This window comes from Camelus ferus, chromosome 13 (genome assembly GCF_009834535.1).
Source record: "Camelus ferus isolate YT-003-E chromosome 13, BCGSAC_Cfer_1.0, whole genome shotgun sequence".
Lineage (NCBI taxonomy): Eukaryota > Metazoa > Chordata > Mammalia > Artiodactyla > Camelidae > Camelus > Camelus ferus.
Window position 1 is genome coordinate 42,632,005 of NC_045708.1, and position 16,235 is coordinate 42,648,239.

The window sequence follows — 16,235 nt, forward strand, 5'->3', positions numbered from 1 at the left end:
AGCTGACAAGGAAGGTTCTAAGAACATTAAAAAATAAATCCTATTCAAAATTATGATCACAATAACATAACCCCAGACAACTAGTAAGTCCAAATTAAATGTTTTTCCTACATATTCTATTATTCTCTAACCGCCCCCCCTCCCCAAGGAAAGAATGGCAGAGAGTTGGTAAGAGAAGAAAAAATAAAAAATTCAGTATAAATGCTTTCGGTTGTAAAATAAATCTTTCAAGTAAACTTCTACCTTGGGTTATCATAAAACTTCTCTTATTCACATCTATTTATATCGTATGACAATACTTACAGAAAAGAAAGTAAATAGGGTAAATCTCTTTCAAACACAATGTATGGCATATACAAATTTAAAATCTGAATATTATAATTTCAAAACTGTCATACTATTAAACATCAACAGGTTGGTTTAACATCTGCTCTTCAATTTTTCACCCAAGTTGTTATGGTAACCAAATATGTGGAGTATGTTTCCTAAATTTAACTGATTATCTCAAGTAAATAAAATTATAACATATTATTAACTACAAATATTATTATTATTACAACCCTGTATTTATCCTTTTTAAGTGCTAGTGGATCAGAGGATTACATTTAACTAGGCATTTACACAAACTTTTATCTCAGAATTCATATTTAAAAAAAACAAGGGTATATTTTTTTCTAATTTGGGTGTGTTTTCTTGATTTAAAAACAAAACAAGAAAAGGAACTAGTCTATCTTCTGAACAGTATACTATACTAAAAATACTACAACATCAGGACTGCACTGCTTTGTAGGAGCTGTAGAGCACCTTCTTTTCAAACATAATTCAAATCCTGGTATTCCTTTAGTCCTCTGCTCAGAGCCCTCCACTGGTGTTCCATATCTGAGCTAAAGCCAAAGTCCTTTTTTTGTGGGGATACAAGGCCTGCACCCCCCACCTTCCCTTGCTCACCTCATCCAGCTCCACTGGTTCCTCTGCTGGCCCGCAGATACACAGGCTCACTCCTGCCTCGGGAGCTCGTGCTGACTACTCCTTCTGCCTGCAAGGCTCTTCCTCCTAGGCAGCTACACGGCTCACTCACTCATTTCAAGTCTTCATTCAGATGCTATCTTTTCAGTGAGATCTTCTCTAACCAAGCCCATTTCAAACAGCTATTCCAGCACTATGACCATCTCTACTCACACATTACCTATCTGCTACAGAATGAACTGTGTCCTCCCCAAATTCCTATGTTGAATGAAGCTCTAATTCCCAATGTGATAGGTATTCGGAGATGGGGCCTTTGGGAGGTGCTTCGATTTAGATGAGGTCATGAGGGTAGGGACCTCACGATGGAATAGTGCCCTTATAAGAAGAAGAAGAGACACCAACGCAATCACTCTCTGCACCACGTGGGACGCAGCAAGAAGGCAGCTGTCTGCAAGCCACGAAGAGAGACCTCACCAGAAACTGAACTGGCTGAAACCTTGTTAGGACTGAAGGACTTCTAGCCTTCAGAACTGAGAGAAAATGAATGTCTGCTGCTTAAGCTACCCAGTCTATGGCATTTGTTATGGCAGTCCAAGCTAATACACTATTTCTCCACCTTTACTTTCCTCCCTAACACTACCAATATACAACATATCGGTGTTTTATTCTGTACACTACAAATTTACTCTATTCACTGTCTGTTACCCTTTACTGCAGATTCACAGGGCAGGGTTCATTTGTCTATTTTGTTCACAGTATCTACTAATCTACAATCTGGCACATATCAGGTAATCAATAAACATTTGTTAAATGCATGAAGTACAGATTTAAAATATCTTACATGTTGATATGCTATGGTAAAGAATAATATATTTCTGAGATGATATTCAAGAAAAACAATAAGAAATAAAAATATACAACCTTTAGTAAGTTAAATTTTTTAAAAATCAAAATTACCAAGATTTGTATTCACACAGAACCCAAGAATCTTGCTTTCCTGATTTTCTTGATCTCTCCTCCTATGAAGCTGGTCTACCACAGGCTCTGTCTTCCTCCTACCAACTAAATGTGGAAACCAACTACTACTGTTAACTGTCCAGGATTGTGTTCTCTGCTTACTTCCTAAGTGAACTCACCTATTCTCACTGCTTCAACTATCACCTTTTTGGGTGACTGAAATCTTTACCTCTGGCCTAGACACCTCTGTACTCTGGTGCTATGTTCTCAACTACCTTTGAGACATACATCACTTCAGGCACACTCAGGAATGTCAGAGGACAGGAGCTTCAGGTAGAATATAACACCACCCACTGCCTCTAGGTAGAATATAACACTGCCCTCTACTTAAGTAGCAAAAAAACCATAGGAATAAAATCTAACCAAAAAAACAGTCTTTAGTAGCATACAGAATTCTCTGCATTCCCTGAGGAATCACTTTCTTTCATTACAGAAATTAGGCCTATGATGGTAGGGAATTTCAAGGTCTGAATTATGGCTATGTATTCTAATTAACAGTATACTCTTGCACTATCAGTTTCACTTCAACCACTGAATTATTCCCAATATCGTAGTAGAGTTTTATTACTTTCAAATTGAATTTAATCACTTGGGGGGAAAATACAAGAAATTATAGGAGGTTTTCAAATTAAGTTTCTGAAGTAGGATAGTTTATTTTTAGAAGAAAAATATCTCTCAATTTTTTCTTCATCACTGGCTCCCAAATAACTTACCTGTTTCTTGAACCATTTTTCTTCATACTCACTAATCAATTCATTATTATTTTAAGGACTTCTATAAAGAACATTTTTTTACTTCTCTAAAGATCCATAGTTGTCTGATGAAATGAAAACTCAGAATTTAGGACAGGCGCCAGATAAAATTCTTTATCCAGTTTAAGTAAACCATGTATTTTTAGAATTTCACTCAGCAAAAATAAAAAGAAAGGAAATTCTAAGAGAAAACCATGTGGTTATCATGGCTTTAGAGGCAGGTTAAGCCTCCCAAGGCAGTATGAGGTCCTGGGGCTTGGGTAGCACTAAGAAAACTCTTAGAGTCAGTGCTCTTCAATATAAAACGGTTACTAAGGAACCATGTTATCCTAGTCCTGTGTTGCCTTTTAAGATGAATGATTACTACACATTATGTATCAAAGAAATTTCACTGCTGTTTCTTTCTCACAAATTTTTTCTCTATATTAAGAGTACAAATGAAATACATCTAGGATAGGTATCAAGAACCCATGTCTGGCTGTCCCCAATTCTCAAAAAAGGCGCAAAGTATGCCCAAAATATCAACAAATCCTGTCACCATTCCTTTCAAAACATATCCAAAATCTGACCACTTCTCTCCCTCTCTTCTGCCTCCATAATCTCGTTCCAGAATTACTGCAAGAGCCTCTTAAACAGTCTTCCTGATTCCACCCTTCCCCGACTACAGTCCACCCTCCACACAGGAGTCCCAGTGACCACTACAAAACACATGAGTCAGACCAAGTTACTCCTCTGCTCAAAACCTTCTCATGGCTTCCCACATCACTTGAAATAAAAGTCAAGCCCTTAAAACGGTTTAGAAGACCTTTCACAGTCTGGACCCTTTCACCTCAACCATCCTGCCCTCCCTTACTCCACTCAGCCCCAACATTTCCTTGTGGTTCCTTGAACACACCAGGCACATACGCTCACTTCAGGTCCTGCACACTTGCTGCTTTCTCAGCCTAAAAGACTCTCCCTCCACATACCCACAGGACTTGCTCCGCTGCTGCTTTCCAGACCCTGTGAAGGGAGGCATTCCCTGACAAATGAACACACACTAGTACACCTCCACTGCCCAGCCCTCTCATCTACCTCTAACCTGTTTTTATTTTTCCCCAACATGCTCATCAATGCTTCACATAATGTATGTATGTTTATTATTTGCATTAGCTAACTAGAATGTTAGCTCCAAGAAAACAGACTCTTTTGTTCCTTGCTTATTCCCCGGCAATAGAACAAAGAATGGCAGATTAGCAATGAATATTAATAAATACTCTTCACATGAACAAATTAATTAATCTTGTGGTAGTTTCTTATTCCAAACTAGATGCAAGCTATTCTTCCTTCAAAAGGCATACTACTGTATTTCTACTTTTCTTATGATAAATCACATTCCTTGTATTAAGAATCATTTTGTATTTATTTAGCATCCTGAAAATATCAAGGCCATGTATCACTGCTTTTGGCTCCCATGTATCTAACATCCTTTTTTTTTTATAATAGGTACTCAGTGTGTGTTCATCTGAATTCGGAGTCATACTTAGAGATACGTGTACAATACACCTATGTCTGTTGTGCTATCCTTTAGCAAACAGCCCAAAACAAATTCTTTTTTTTTTTTTAACGTTAAGATTTTTTTTTTTTTTTTTTTGGTGGGGCGATAATTAGATTTCTTTCTTTATTTTTAGAGAAGGTACTGGGGATTGAACCCAGGACCTTGCGCATGGTAAGCCTTCGCTCTACCATTCTTAAACTGCTAAAGAACATTCTGCCTTTATAATCAACCAGCAAACTAAATGCAAGTGAGACAGAAGAGGGCATGTAGCCTGGCTTAGAGATGTCTGACATTCAATTTGTACCTATGTGGAAACCACAGAAAACATTCTGAATGATGCTAAAGCAAAAGATTTTTAGAAGATAGTGATTACTGCTTGGGAGAAAGCTATTTCAGCTTGATCCATTAATAAATTCTACCAAAAAAAAAAAAAAAAGCCACACAGCACACAGTTTAAGAAATAACCAGAAAGCAAGATAATATGAAGGGGTTTTTCTCCCTAAAAAAAAAAAAAAAACTCCAGCATCACTTCTAGAATACCCAATTGACTCAACATTTTTACACAACTCATTAACTGGTATTTTTAATGATAAGCTTAAATAACTAAAAAAAAAAAAAGATTAAATTATGAACAATATGTTGAAAAATATGCCTTGAGGTTAAGTCTTTCACCAAATCACTCAAAATTAGAAAGTTCAATACGAAAAAGGTTAAGCCTTCATCATTAACAAAAGTCAACTATACACACCAATTTATTCTCCAAGACTAGCAGGATTTTACTTTTCAATCAAATCCTTTGAAAAGTGACAGCAATCAAAATAGCTGACAGGCTAGAACTCTCTTTTTCTAAGTACAAGAAGTAAGAGCATTAAAAATAAGTAATATAGTAAAAATAATGTCTTGCCCTACGCAATCTCCGCTCACCTGAGGTATGAGTCTATCCAAGGACTCGGCTCGATTTCCATGAGAAGGATGTGTAGATAACCATTCTGGCAACTTGGGATGACCATGGATGCTGTCTGCAAATTCCATCTGCTGCCAAAACACTGAACTGGCTCTGACGTCCACACAAGCCTAAACCCCCAATTAATAAAGCACAAAATGAGCTTAGTTATGAGGACAACTTTTTGAATAATTTACCTTTATGTCATTACATGTTTTAAAGACATTTTTAATCATCATTTTAATACAAGTAGAATATGCTCATTGCTTTTTAAAAAAAAAACCTCAAACAATATGGTATAATCGAACACAAAAAGAGCCTCCCCCCTTGCCCCTCCTACACAACATTTACAGTAATATCACTCCCAAAGAAATCCCACTCCCACTATTTTCAGTATGTTAGATATTAAGAACATGTATCAAGAGCAAAAATCTTCACAGAAATTAAAATTTTTTGTTTTCATAAAAAGATTTTAAAATCTAACCTGTTATTAAACTGTACTAAAGAAATTTTATTCTTAATCTATACCACTAGAATAATTAGAAGACTTCAAATAAATATAATGAAAAGACAGTTATATTTTTAACGTGCACATCAATTTGTCTACTTTTCCTTAATGTATTTGCCGAGGAACACATTTAAGTCACTCAAAATATCTTATAAAAGTGTTACTCTCTTTAAAAAAAAAATAGGGTACATAGGCATTGTGTGTATGTGTGTATGATTCCATCATACTCATACACATATATTTAGCTATGCACAGAACACTTCTGGAAGGCTATTTAAGAAACTGTTCATAGTTGCTGCCCTAAAAGTATAACCGGGGTATTTGATGGTGGAGGAGGAGCAGGACTTTTACTTCTGAACTATATTAAAGTATATTAATTTTATAAAATTTATTTCTAAATCCTACCTAAAGTGACTTAATAAATATTACTATAAGCCTGTTCAATTTTTTCACATTTCTTAACTTACTTTTTCTATAAAAAGCAACTGAGGAAAAAGTTGATTATATTTTATTTCCCAACTAGTTCTATTTTTGATTAGAACAATTAAGAAAAAAATTACACTGTATCAACTAGAATGTGTTATCAAAAGCCTTAATGTGCTATGAGCCTTAAAATAGTGCAACTGTGACACACAAAAAGGCAAAGAAAGAACATCATATGCCAACTTAGCCAGTCAACATCCATACCATATCATTTGTAAAAAAAACACCACTGAAACCATTTTCAAATACAGGGAACATGAAAAAAAATTAAACAATTTGAAATTCAGGTAAATTTTAGTCAATGTTTAAAGCAATACAATTCTTTTTAACTGTGGTAAAATACACATAACAAATTTTACCATCTTCACTATTTTTAAGCCTACAGCTCAGTAGTATTGTGTGCATTCACACTGTTGTGTAGCCATAACCACCGTCTATCCCCGTAACTCTTTTTATCTAGTAAAACTGAAACTCTATACCTATTGAACAATAATTCCCTATTTTAATTCCCCCCACCCTAGGCCCTAGCAACCACCATTGTAATTCTGTCTTTATGACTCTGACTACTCTAAGTACCTCAAATAAATAGAATCACACAGTATTTGTCTTTTAGCAACTAGCTTGCATCACTTAGCATAAGGTCCTCAAGGTTCATCTGTGTAATAGCACAGCACAGAATTTCCTTTTTAAGGCTGAATGATATTTCAGTATATTTAGATACCACATTTTGGCTTATCCATTCATCAGTCAATAGACACTTGGGTTGCTTCCACATTAGCTACTGTGAATAATGCTGCCATGAACATGGGTGTACAAACATCTTCTCAGCTTTCAGTTCTTTGGGGAATATATATTCACAAGTAGAGTTGCTGGATCATAAGGTAATTTTTATTTTTTAACTTTTTGAGAAACCACCATACCATTTCTACAGTGGTTGCACCATTTCCATCAACAATGTACAAGAGTTTCAATTTCTCCACATCCTCGCCAATACTTGTTATTTTATGTTATTTTGATAGTAGCCATCCCAATGGGTGTGAGGTGGTATCTCACTGTAGTTTTGATTTGCATTCCCCTAGTGATTAGTGATGTTAGGCATCTTTTCATGTGCTTATTTCATATTTCTTCTTTGAAGAAATGCCTAGTCAAGTCCTTTGATCATTTTTGAATTAAGTTTTTTGTTGTTGTTGTTGAGTTTGAGAAGTTCTCTATATCAGATATACGATTTGCAAGTATTTCCTTCCATTCCATGAGCTGTCTCTTTTTACTCTGTGGATGGTGTCTTTTGATGCAAAAATATTTTTCTTAATTTTCATGAAGTTCAATTTGCCTATTTTTTTCTTTTGTTAACTCTGCCTTTGGAGTCATAGCAAAGAAATCATCATCAAGTCCAATGTTGTGAAGTTTTTCTCCTATGTTTTTTCCTAATAATGTTATTGTTTTAGGTCTTATACTTTGGTCTTTGATAAATTTTTGTATATGGCATTATATAAGGGTCCAACTTCACTCTTTTTGTATATGGATATCCTGTTTTCCTAGCATTATTTCTTGAATAGACTGTCCTTTACCCTTTCCCATCCTTGACAAAAAATCATTTGACCATATGTGTGAAGATTTATTTCTGAGCTATCTACTCTATTCTATTGGTCTATGTGTCTTCTATGATAACACCACAACATTTTGATTACTACAAATTTGTAGTAAGTTTTGAAATCAGAAAGTAAATCCTCTAGTTTTGTTTTTTCAAGATTGTTTTGGCTATTCAGGTTCTTTAAGACTGCATATGAATTTTAGGATGAGTTCTATTTCTGCAAAAAAAAAATGTTTTTGGAATTTTGATAGGTGTTACACTGAATCTGCAGATTGGTCTGGGTATTGATATTTTAACAATATTAAGTTTTCCAATCCATGAACACAGGATGTTTTTTCATTCATTTATGTCTTCTTTAATTTGTTTTGCAAATGTTTTATAGTTTTCATTGTACAAGTCTTTCACCTCCTTGGTTAATTTCCAAGTCTTTTATTCTTTGATGCTACTATTAATGGAATTATTTTTGTAATTTCCTTTTCAGATAGTTCACTGTTTACATATAGAAATATAATTGATTTGTGTGCGCTGACTTTATATCCTGTTACTTTGCTAAATTCATTTATTAGTTTAAACAGATTTTTTTTTTTTGGTAGAGTCTTTAGGGTTTTCTACTATATATGATCTTATCATCTGCAAACAAAGATAATTTTACTTCTTCCTTTCCGATTTGGATGCCTTTTACTTCTTTTTCCTACTCTGGCTAGAAACTTTCAGTACCATGTTGAACAGGAGTTAAAGTAGGGCATCCTTGCCTTGTTCCTAATCTTAAAGGAAAAGCTTTCAGTCTTTGCTGCTGTGGGTTTTTCATATATGGTTTTTATTGTGTTGATGTAGTTTCCTTCTACCTCTATTCTGTTGAGTGTTTCTTATCATCAAAAGGTGTTGAATTTTGTCAAATGCTTTTTCGTTTTTTTCTTTTTAATTGAAGTACCATCAGTTACAATGTGTCAATTTCTGGTGTAAGCACAATATCCCAGTCACACACATACATACATATATTTGTTTTCATATTCTTTTTCATTAAAGGTTATTACAATATATTGAACATAGTTCCCTGTGCTACACAGCAGACACTTTTTTTAAGATCTATTATTATATATAGTGGCCAATTTTTCTGCATCAATTAAGATAATAATATGGCTTTTCCCCTTCATTTTGTTGATATGGTGTATGACTTTGATCAATTTTTGTATGTTGAACCATTCTTGCTTTCCAGGGATAAATCCCACTCGGTTATGGTGTATAGTTTTTTTTAACATGCTGCTGAATTCAATTTGCTAGTATTTTCTTGAGAATTTGTACATCAATGTTCATAAGGGATACTAGTCAGTAGCTTTCTTTTCTTGTAGTTTCTTTGTCTGGCCTTCGTATCAGAGTTATACTGGTTTCACAGAATGAGTTAGGAAGTGTTCCTTCCTCTTCATTGTTTCAGGAAAATTTGAGAAGGGCTGGTATTAATTTTTCTTTAAACACGTGGCAGAATGCCCTTGAGAAGAATGTGCATGCTGTTGTCTGGGGGCAGAGAGTTCTGTATGTCTGTTAGAGCTAGCTGGTATACTGTATTGTTTAACTCCTCTGTTTCCTTATTCATTTTCTGTCTGTCTGTTCAATCCATTATTGTAAGTGGGGTATTGAAGTGTCTATTATTGTAGAATTTTCTATTTCTTCCTTCAATTCTGTCAGCTTTTGCTTTATGTATTTTGATAGCCTGTCATGAGATGCATAAATCTTTATATCATTATACCTCCGTGCTATATGAAACTATTATTATTATATAAAGTCCTTCTTTGTCCCTTGTAATCTTTTTTGATCTAAAGCCTACTATATCTGATATTACTATAGCTACCCCTACTCTCTTTTGGTTACTATTTTCATGGAATATCTTTCTCTGTCCTTTTACTTTCAACCTGTATGTGTCTTTGGATCTCAAATTAGTTTCTTATAGACAGCATATAATTGGGTCATGTGTTTTTATCCATTCTGGCAATCTCTGTCGTTTGATTGAAGGGTTTAATCCACTTAAAATCAGAGTGATTACTGATAGGAGGTATTTACTTTTCTCACTGTGCTCATTTGTTTTCTGTATGTCCTATAACTTGTCTCTTATTTCCTGCATTACTGTCTTCTTTTGCGTTTGATTTTTTGTAGTGAAATGCTTAAATTCCTTTCTCATTTCCTTTTATAGCATATTCTGTAACTATTTCCTTTGTAGTTACCACGAGGATTACATTTAACAACCTGAAGTTATAGCACTCCAATTTGAATTTATATCAGCTTATCTCCAATAACATACAACAACTTTGGTCCTTTCCAGTTGTTGTTAACAAAATTATATCTTTATACATTCCAAGACTACAAATATAAACTAATAATTCTTTCAAATGCACTAGTCTCCTAAATTACATACAAAACAAGACTTGGAGTTACAAAGCAAGGTTACAGTAATACCAGCTTTTATACTAATAGCTGTTTTTTTCCTTCAAATGTCTGTCTCTTCAATCACGCAGAAAACAAACAAAAAAGTACAGTTACAAAGCACTGTTACAATAATACTTTTATACCTGCCCATGTTTTTAACCTTTAAGATCTTTATCTCTCCATACAGCTCTGAGTAGCTGTCTAGTACACATTCACCTCCCCTTGCAGGGCTCCTCTGCGCATTTCTTGTAGGGCAGGTCTAGCGGTCATGAACTCCCCCAAACTTTTGTTTAACTGGCAATTGTCTTCATTTCTCCCTCATTTTTGAAGAACAGTTTTGCAGGATATAGGATTCTTGGTTAACGGTGTTGTTGTTGTTGTTGTTGTTGTTGTTGTTGTTGTTGTTGCTTTCCTTTTAGCACTCTGAACATATCGAGCACTGTCCTCTGGTTTCCAAAGTTTCTGGTGAGAAGTCTGCTGAAAATCTTATTAAGTGTTCCTTGAATGCGATGAATTGCTTCTGTCTTGCTGTTTTCAAGATTTGCTCTTTGTCTGTGCCTTTTAAAAGTTTGATTATATGTATCTCAATGCGGCTCTCCCTGGTTCACCTTACTTAGAATTCAATGAACTTCCTGGATGTTTATATTTATGTCTTTCTTCGTATTTCTTCTAATATTCTCTGTCCCTTTTCCTCTCTCTTACCCTTCTGGGATTCTCACAATGTGTATGTTGTCTTCTTGATGGTTCCCACAGGTCACTGAGGCTCTGTTTACTTCTCTTCAATCTTTTTTCTTTCTGTTCCTCAGCCTTAATAATTTCCATAGTCCTATTTTTAAAGTTCACTAATTCTTTCTTCTGCCTGCTCAAGTCTGCCTTTGATTCATCTAGTGAATTTGACATTTTCATTACTGTGTTTTTCAGCTCCAGAATTTCTTGCTGACTTCTTTTTTAGGTTTTCCAATTCTATATGGGTATTTCCATTTTGCTCACGGTCACTTTCTTGACTTTTTCCACAGCTTCCTTTAGTTCTCTGAGTATCTTTAAGACAATAGTTTTAAACTCTCTGTCCAATATATCTGCCATTAGGTTTTCTTAAGGGACAGTTCACATGAATATTTTTTTCCTTTGAATGGGCCATACTTTTCTGTTTCTTTGTATGCCTTGTGCTTTTTATTTAACACTGGACATTTGAATCTAATAATGTGGTGACTCTGGAAATCAGATTTGACTCCTTCCTTAGGGCTCGCTTTTTTATTATTATTATTATTAAATTATTATTATTATTATAGGCTCTCTGTGTGCTGAGGATCCACCTGAGAGTAAATTTAACATCTTCTCAAGTTTTTTCTGAGCATATATGGTTGCTTTCTAAATTTATCCATATATGTATTTGTTTTTAAGTGTCCTAGTCTTTAATATCTGGCCCCCAAAAGAAAAAACAAAAAAATGAAGGAGGGATGGGACTGGACATTTAAATCCCCTGGAAGTCACTTCAGTCAGATGGGGAGGGACTTGCAAAATGTGGGGAGGTGCAACAACAATGGCTGCCCACCTCTTTGCATCTGTGATCAAAAGCAGCATTCAGTGATCAGAGCAAAGATCCCTGGTATTTGGAGGACAGGGTTCTTTTTGCTCAGTTTCTCCCTAGGGAGGGAAAGAGTTAGACCACACATCCAATGTTCTAACTTTTCCAGGGCTGCCTGAGAATTGGCTTCTGTTTCATCTGTCTCAGAGCACTGACAAAACCCAGCATACACTAGATGCCTGGGAACCAGTAAAATCCAAGACGACAGCATGACCCAGCACATAAGCAGTCACCACAGCCCCTCCTCCCAGCTCAACACAGAGTAAGTAGGCAAAAAAATTCCCAGATTCCAGCTTCTCCTCCCTGGGGAGGGAGGGAGGTGAACCACACATCTCATGTTTCAACATTTCTGGGAGCTGCCCAAGGGACTGGCTACTGTTACACTGTCCCAGATCGTCAACAGGCTCTGACATACTTCAGATGCCTGGGGACCTCTAAGACCAAAGACAGGGGTTTGGACTAGCCTGAATATTTGAGAGGTTCCCCAAAACCCCTGGCTGAGCTGATTGGTAAGGATCTTCTCCAGTATGAGGCCAGTCCATGAAGATTGGAAGAGGTGGTTGTTTTTCCTAATGTGAAGCTACTAATATAAAAAGCTAAAAAAAAAAAAAAAAAAAAAAAAAAAAAAGGAAGAAACAAGGAAAAACATGGCAAATGAACAAGTTACATCTCCAGAAACCAACCCTAATGAAACAGATACACGATTTACCTGACAGAGAATTCAAACTAACCATCATAAAGTGGCTCACCCAGGTGAAGAAAACTGCACAAATTGCAACCAAGAGATAGAAAGTATTAAAGAGTACCAAACAGAAATCTTGGAGCTGAAGGATACAATAAACAAACTGAAAAATTCATTACAGGGGTTCAAAATCAGACTAGATTAAGAAAGGATCAGTGGACTCAAAGACAAGTCAATGGAAATTATCCAGTCAGAGGAGCAAAGAGAAAAAAAATTATGAAAGAATGCAGAAAGCTTAAGGAATTTATGGGATATAATCCTGCAGCAGAACAATATATACATTATAGGAGTCCCAGAAGGAGGAGAGAGAGAGAAATGGGGCAGAAAGCTTATTCAAAGAAACAATAGCTGAAAACTTCCCATTTCTGGGGAAAAAACAGACATCCAGATTCAGGAAGCCCAACACATTCCAAAAAGAAGATGAACTCCAAGAAATCAACACCTAGACACATTATAATCAAACTGTCATAAGTCAAAGACAAAGAAATAATTTTGAAACCACCAAGAGAAAGTGAATCAATATATAAAAGGGCACCCTATATGTAAAAGGACTGTCAGTGGTTTTGTTCAGCAGACATCTTGCAAGCCAGAAGGGAGTGGGATGATATAGTTAAAGGGCTGAAAGAAAAAAAAAAAAAAAAGGCCAACTAAGAATACTATAGCAAAATGATCCTTCAAAAATGAAGTACAAAGATTTTTTTCAGACAATCAAAAACTGAAGTTCATCATCACTAAACTTGTCTTACAAGAAACACTAAAGAGTTCTTCAAGTTGAAGTGAAAGGACTATAAACAGGAAAATGAAAGCACTGAAAGTATGTAAGTCACTGGCAAAGGTAAATATATAGACAAATACAAAATACTATAATGTTGCAATAGTATCACTTTATATCTAGCATAAAATATCACTTCAAATCTAGTATAAAAATCAGTAGGGTTAAACATAATGATAACTATAAGAATATGTTGATGGATATACAATTTAAGATATGTAAACTGTAACAATAATATAAAGTGTGTAGGGGGAGAAAAATTAGAAGTGTTGAGTTTTTACATGCATTTGAAGTTATTATCAACTAGAAGATGTCTTATGTAAGCCCTACAATGACCACCAATACCTTAGAGAAGATATACAAAAGAAAAAGAGAAAGGAATCAAAGTACATCAATAAAAAGTATCAATGAAACAGGAAGACAGCAATAGAGGAAAAGGACAAAAGTACTTCAAGACAGAAAACAATTCACAAAATAGCAACAGTAAGTCTTTCTCTGTCAATAATTACTTTAAATGTAAATGCATTAAAGTCCTCACTCAAAACATAAGAATGTCTGAAAGAATGTACAAACAAGATCCAAATATATGCTATCTATAAGAGAGTCACTTCAGATTTAAGGACCCAGATAGGCTGAAAGTGAAGCACTAGAAAAAAATATTCCATGAAAATGGTAACCAAAAGAGAGGGAGGGTGGATATACTTATTTCAGACAAAATAGGGTTTAAGACAAAAACTATCACAAGAGACAAAAAAGAGCATTATATAGTGATAAAAGGATCAATAAACCAGGAAGTTATAACAATTTAAAATATATACACATGCAACATAAGAGCACTTAAATATATAAAGCAAATACTGATAGAACTGAAGGTAGAAACAGTAATACAATAGTGCAGGAGACTGTAAGACTATACTTTCAATAATGGATAGAACATGCAGAGAGAAAATCAATATGGAAACAGTGAATTGAACAAAATGACAGACCAAAATGATCCAACAGACAGATGCAAAATATTCCACCCAACATCAGAATACACATTTGTCTCAAGAACATGTGGAACATTCTCCAGGACAGAACATGTTAAGTCACAAAACAAGTATCTTTTCCAGCCACAATGAAATAAAACTAGAAATCAATAACTGGAAGGAAACTAAATACTCACAAATGTGTGCAAATTAAATAACACATTCTTGAACAACCAATGGGTAAAAGAAGAAATCAAAAGGTAAATTAGAAAATATCTTGAGACTAACAAAAACAAAAATACTACATACCAAATCCTACAGGATCCCACAAAAGGACTATTAAAAGGGAAGTTTATAGTAATAAACATCTACATTAAAAAAGAATATCTCAAATAAATAACCTAATTTTACACCTCAAGGAACTATAAATAGAACAAACTAAGCCCAAAGTTAGCAGCAGTTAGAATATAATGAAGATTATAGTAGAAATAAACAATAGAGAAAAGAAAAGCAAGAGAAAAAAAACCAATGAATTCATCCAAGAGCTGATTTTTTTAAGATAAGCAAACTGAAAAACCATTTGCTAGACTAAGAAAAAAAGAAAGTCAAATAAAATCAGAAACTAAAGAGAAGACATTAAAATTGAAGCCACAGAAATAAAAATGATCCTAAGAGATCATTGTGAATAGTTATATGCCAATAAATTGGATAAATCAGATATGGATAAATCCTAGAAATATACAGCCTACAGAGACCAAATTATGAAGAAACAGAATATCTGAACGGACCCAAAACCAGTAAGGAGATTGAATTAGTTAAAAAAAAACAACATCTCCCAACAAAGAAAAGCTCAGGACCAGATGGTTCCATTGGTGAATTCTACCAAACATTTAAACAAGAATTAAAATGAGTCCTTCTCAAATTCATCCAAAAAACTGACGAGGGTATACTTCTAAACTAATTTTACAAGGTCAGCATTACCCTGATACCAAAGCCAGACAAAAAACACTTTAAGAAAACTACAGATCAATATTCATGATGAACACACATGCAAAACCCCTCAACAGAATACAAGCAAACCAAATTCAATAGCCCATTAAAAGAATAATATGCATCATGATCAAGTGGGATTTATCTCTGAGATGCAAGGGTTGTTCAACATACAAAAATCAGTTAATGTGATATAGTGCATTAACAGAATGAAAGATTAAAAATAACATGATCATCTCACTAGGTGCAGAAAAAGCACTTTAAAAAATTCAACACACTTTCATGAAGGAAAAATATCAACAAACTAGGAACAGAAAGAAATTATTTAATCATGATAAAAGCTATATATGAAAAAAAAAAACCCAGTGAACATCATATTCAACAGTGAAAAACTGAAAACTTTTCCCCTAAGATCAGAACAAGACAAAGATGCCTACTCTGGACATACCTATTTAACACAGTACTGAAGTCCAAGCCAGAGCAATTATGGGGGGGAAAAAAGAAAAGAAAAAAGGACATACAATCAGAAAGGAGGAAGTAAAATTATCTCTGCAGATGACATGATCTTACATGTGGAAAACCCTAAAGGTGCTATAAAACTTTCAGAATGAAATGAATTCACTAATGTTGCAGGATACAAGAATCATTTGTTTCTATATACTAATGACAAACTATCCAAACAGGAAATTTAAAAATAATCACGTTTATGATAGCATCAAAAACAATAAAATACTTAGGAGTAAACTTGATAAAGGAAGTCAAAGAATTATACAATAAAAAGTATAAAAACACTGATCAAAGAAATTAAAGAAGATACAAATAAATGGAAAGACATCCCATGTTCATGGATTGGAAGACTTAACATTGCTAAAACCCCCATAGTACCCAAAGGAATCTACAGATTCAATATAATCCCTATCAAAATTCTAATGGCAATTTTTACAGAAATAGAAAAAACAATCT

General features: G+C 34.5%; 1 protein-coding gene across 1 annotated transcript in view; it reads right to left on the reverse strand.

Moving 5' to 3' along the window:
- The window catches only part of OMA1 (OMA1 zinc metallopeptidase), a 51,822-nt gene that overhangs the window by 9,760 nt on the left and 25,827 nt on the right, over positions 1 to 16,235 (reverse strand). The window contains 1 exon segment of the mRNA XM_032494394.1: positions 5,197 to 5,346. Within this exon segment, the coding sequence (XP_032350285.1) occupies positions 5,197 to 5,346 (150 nt within the window).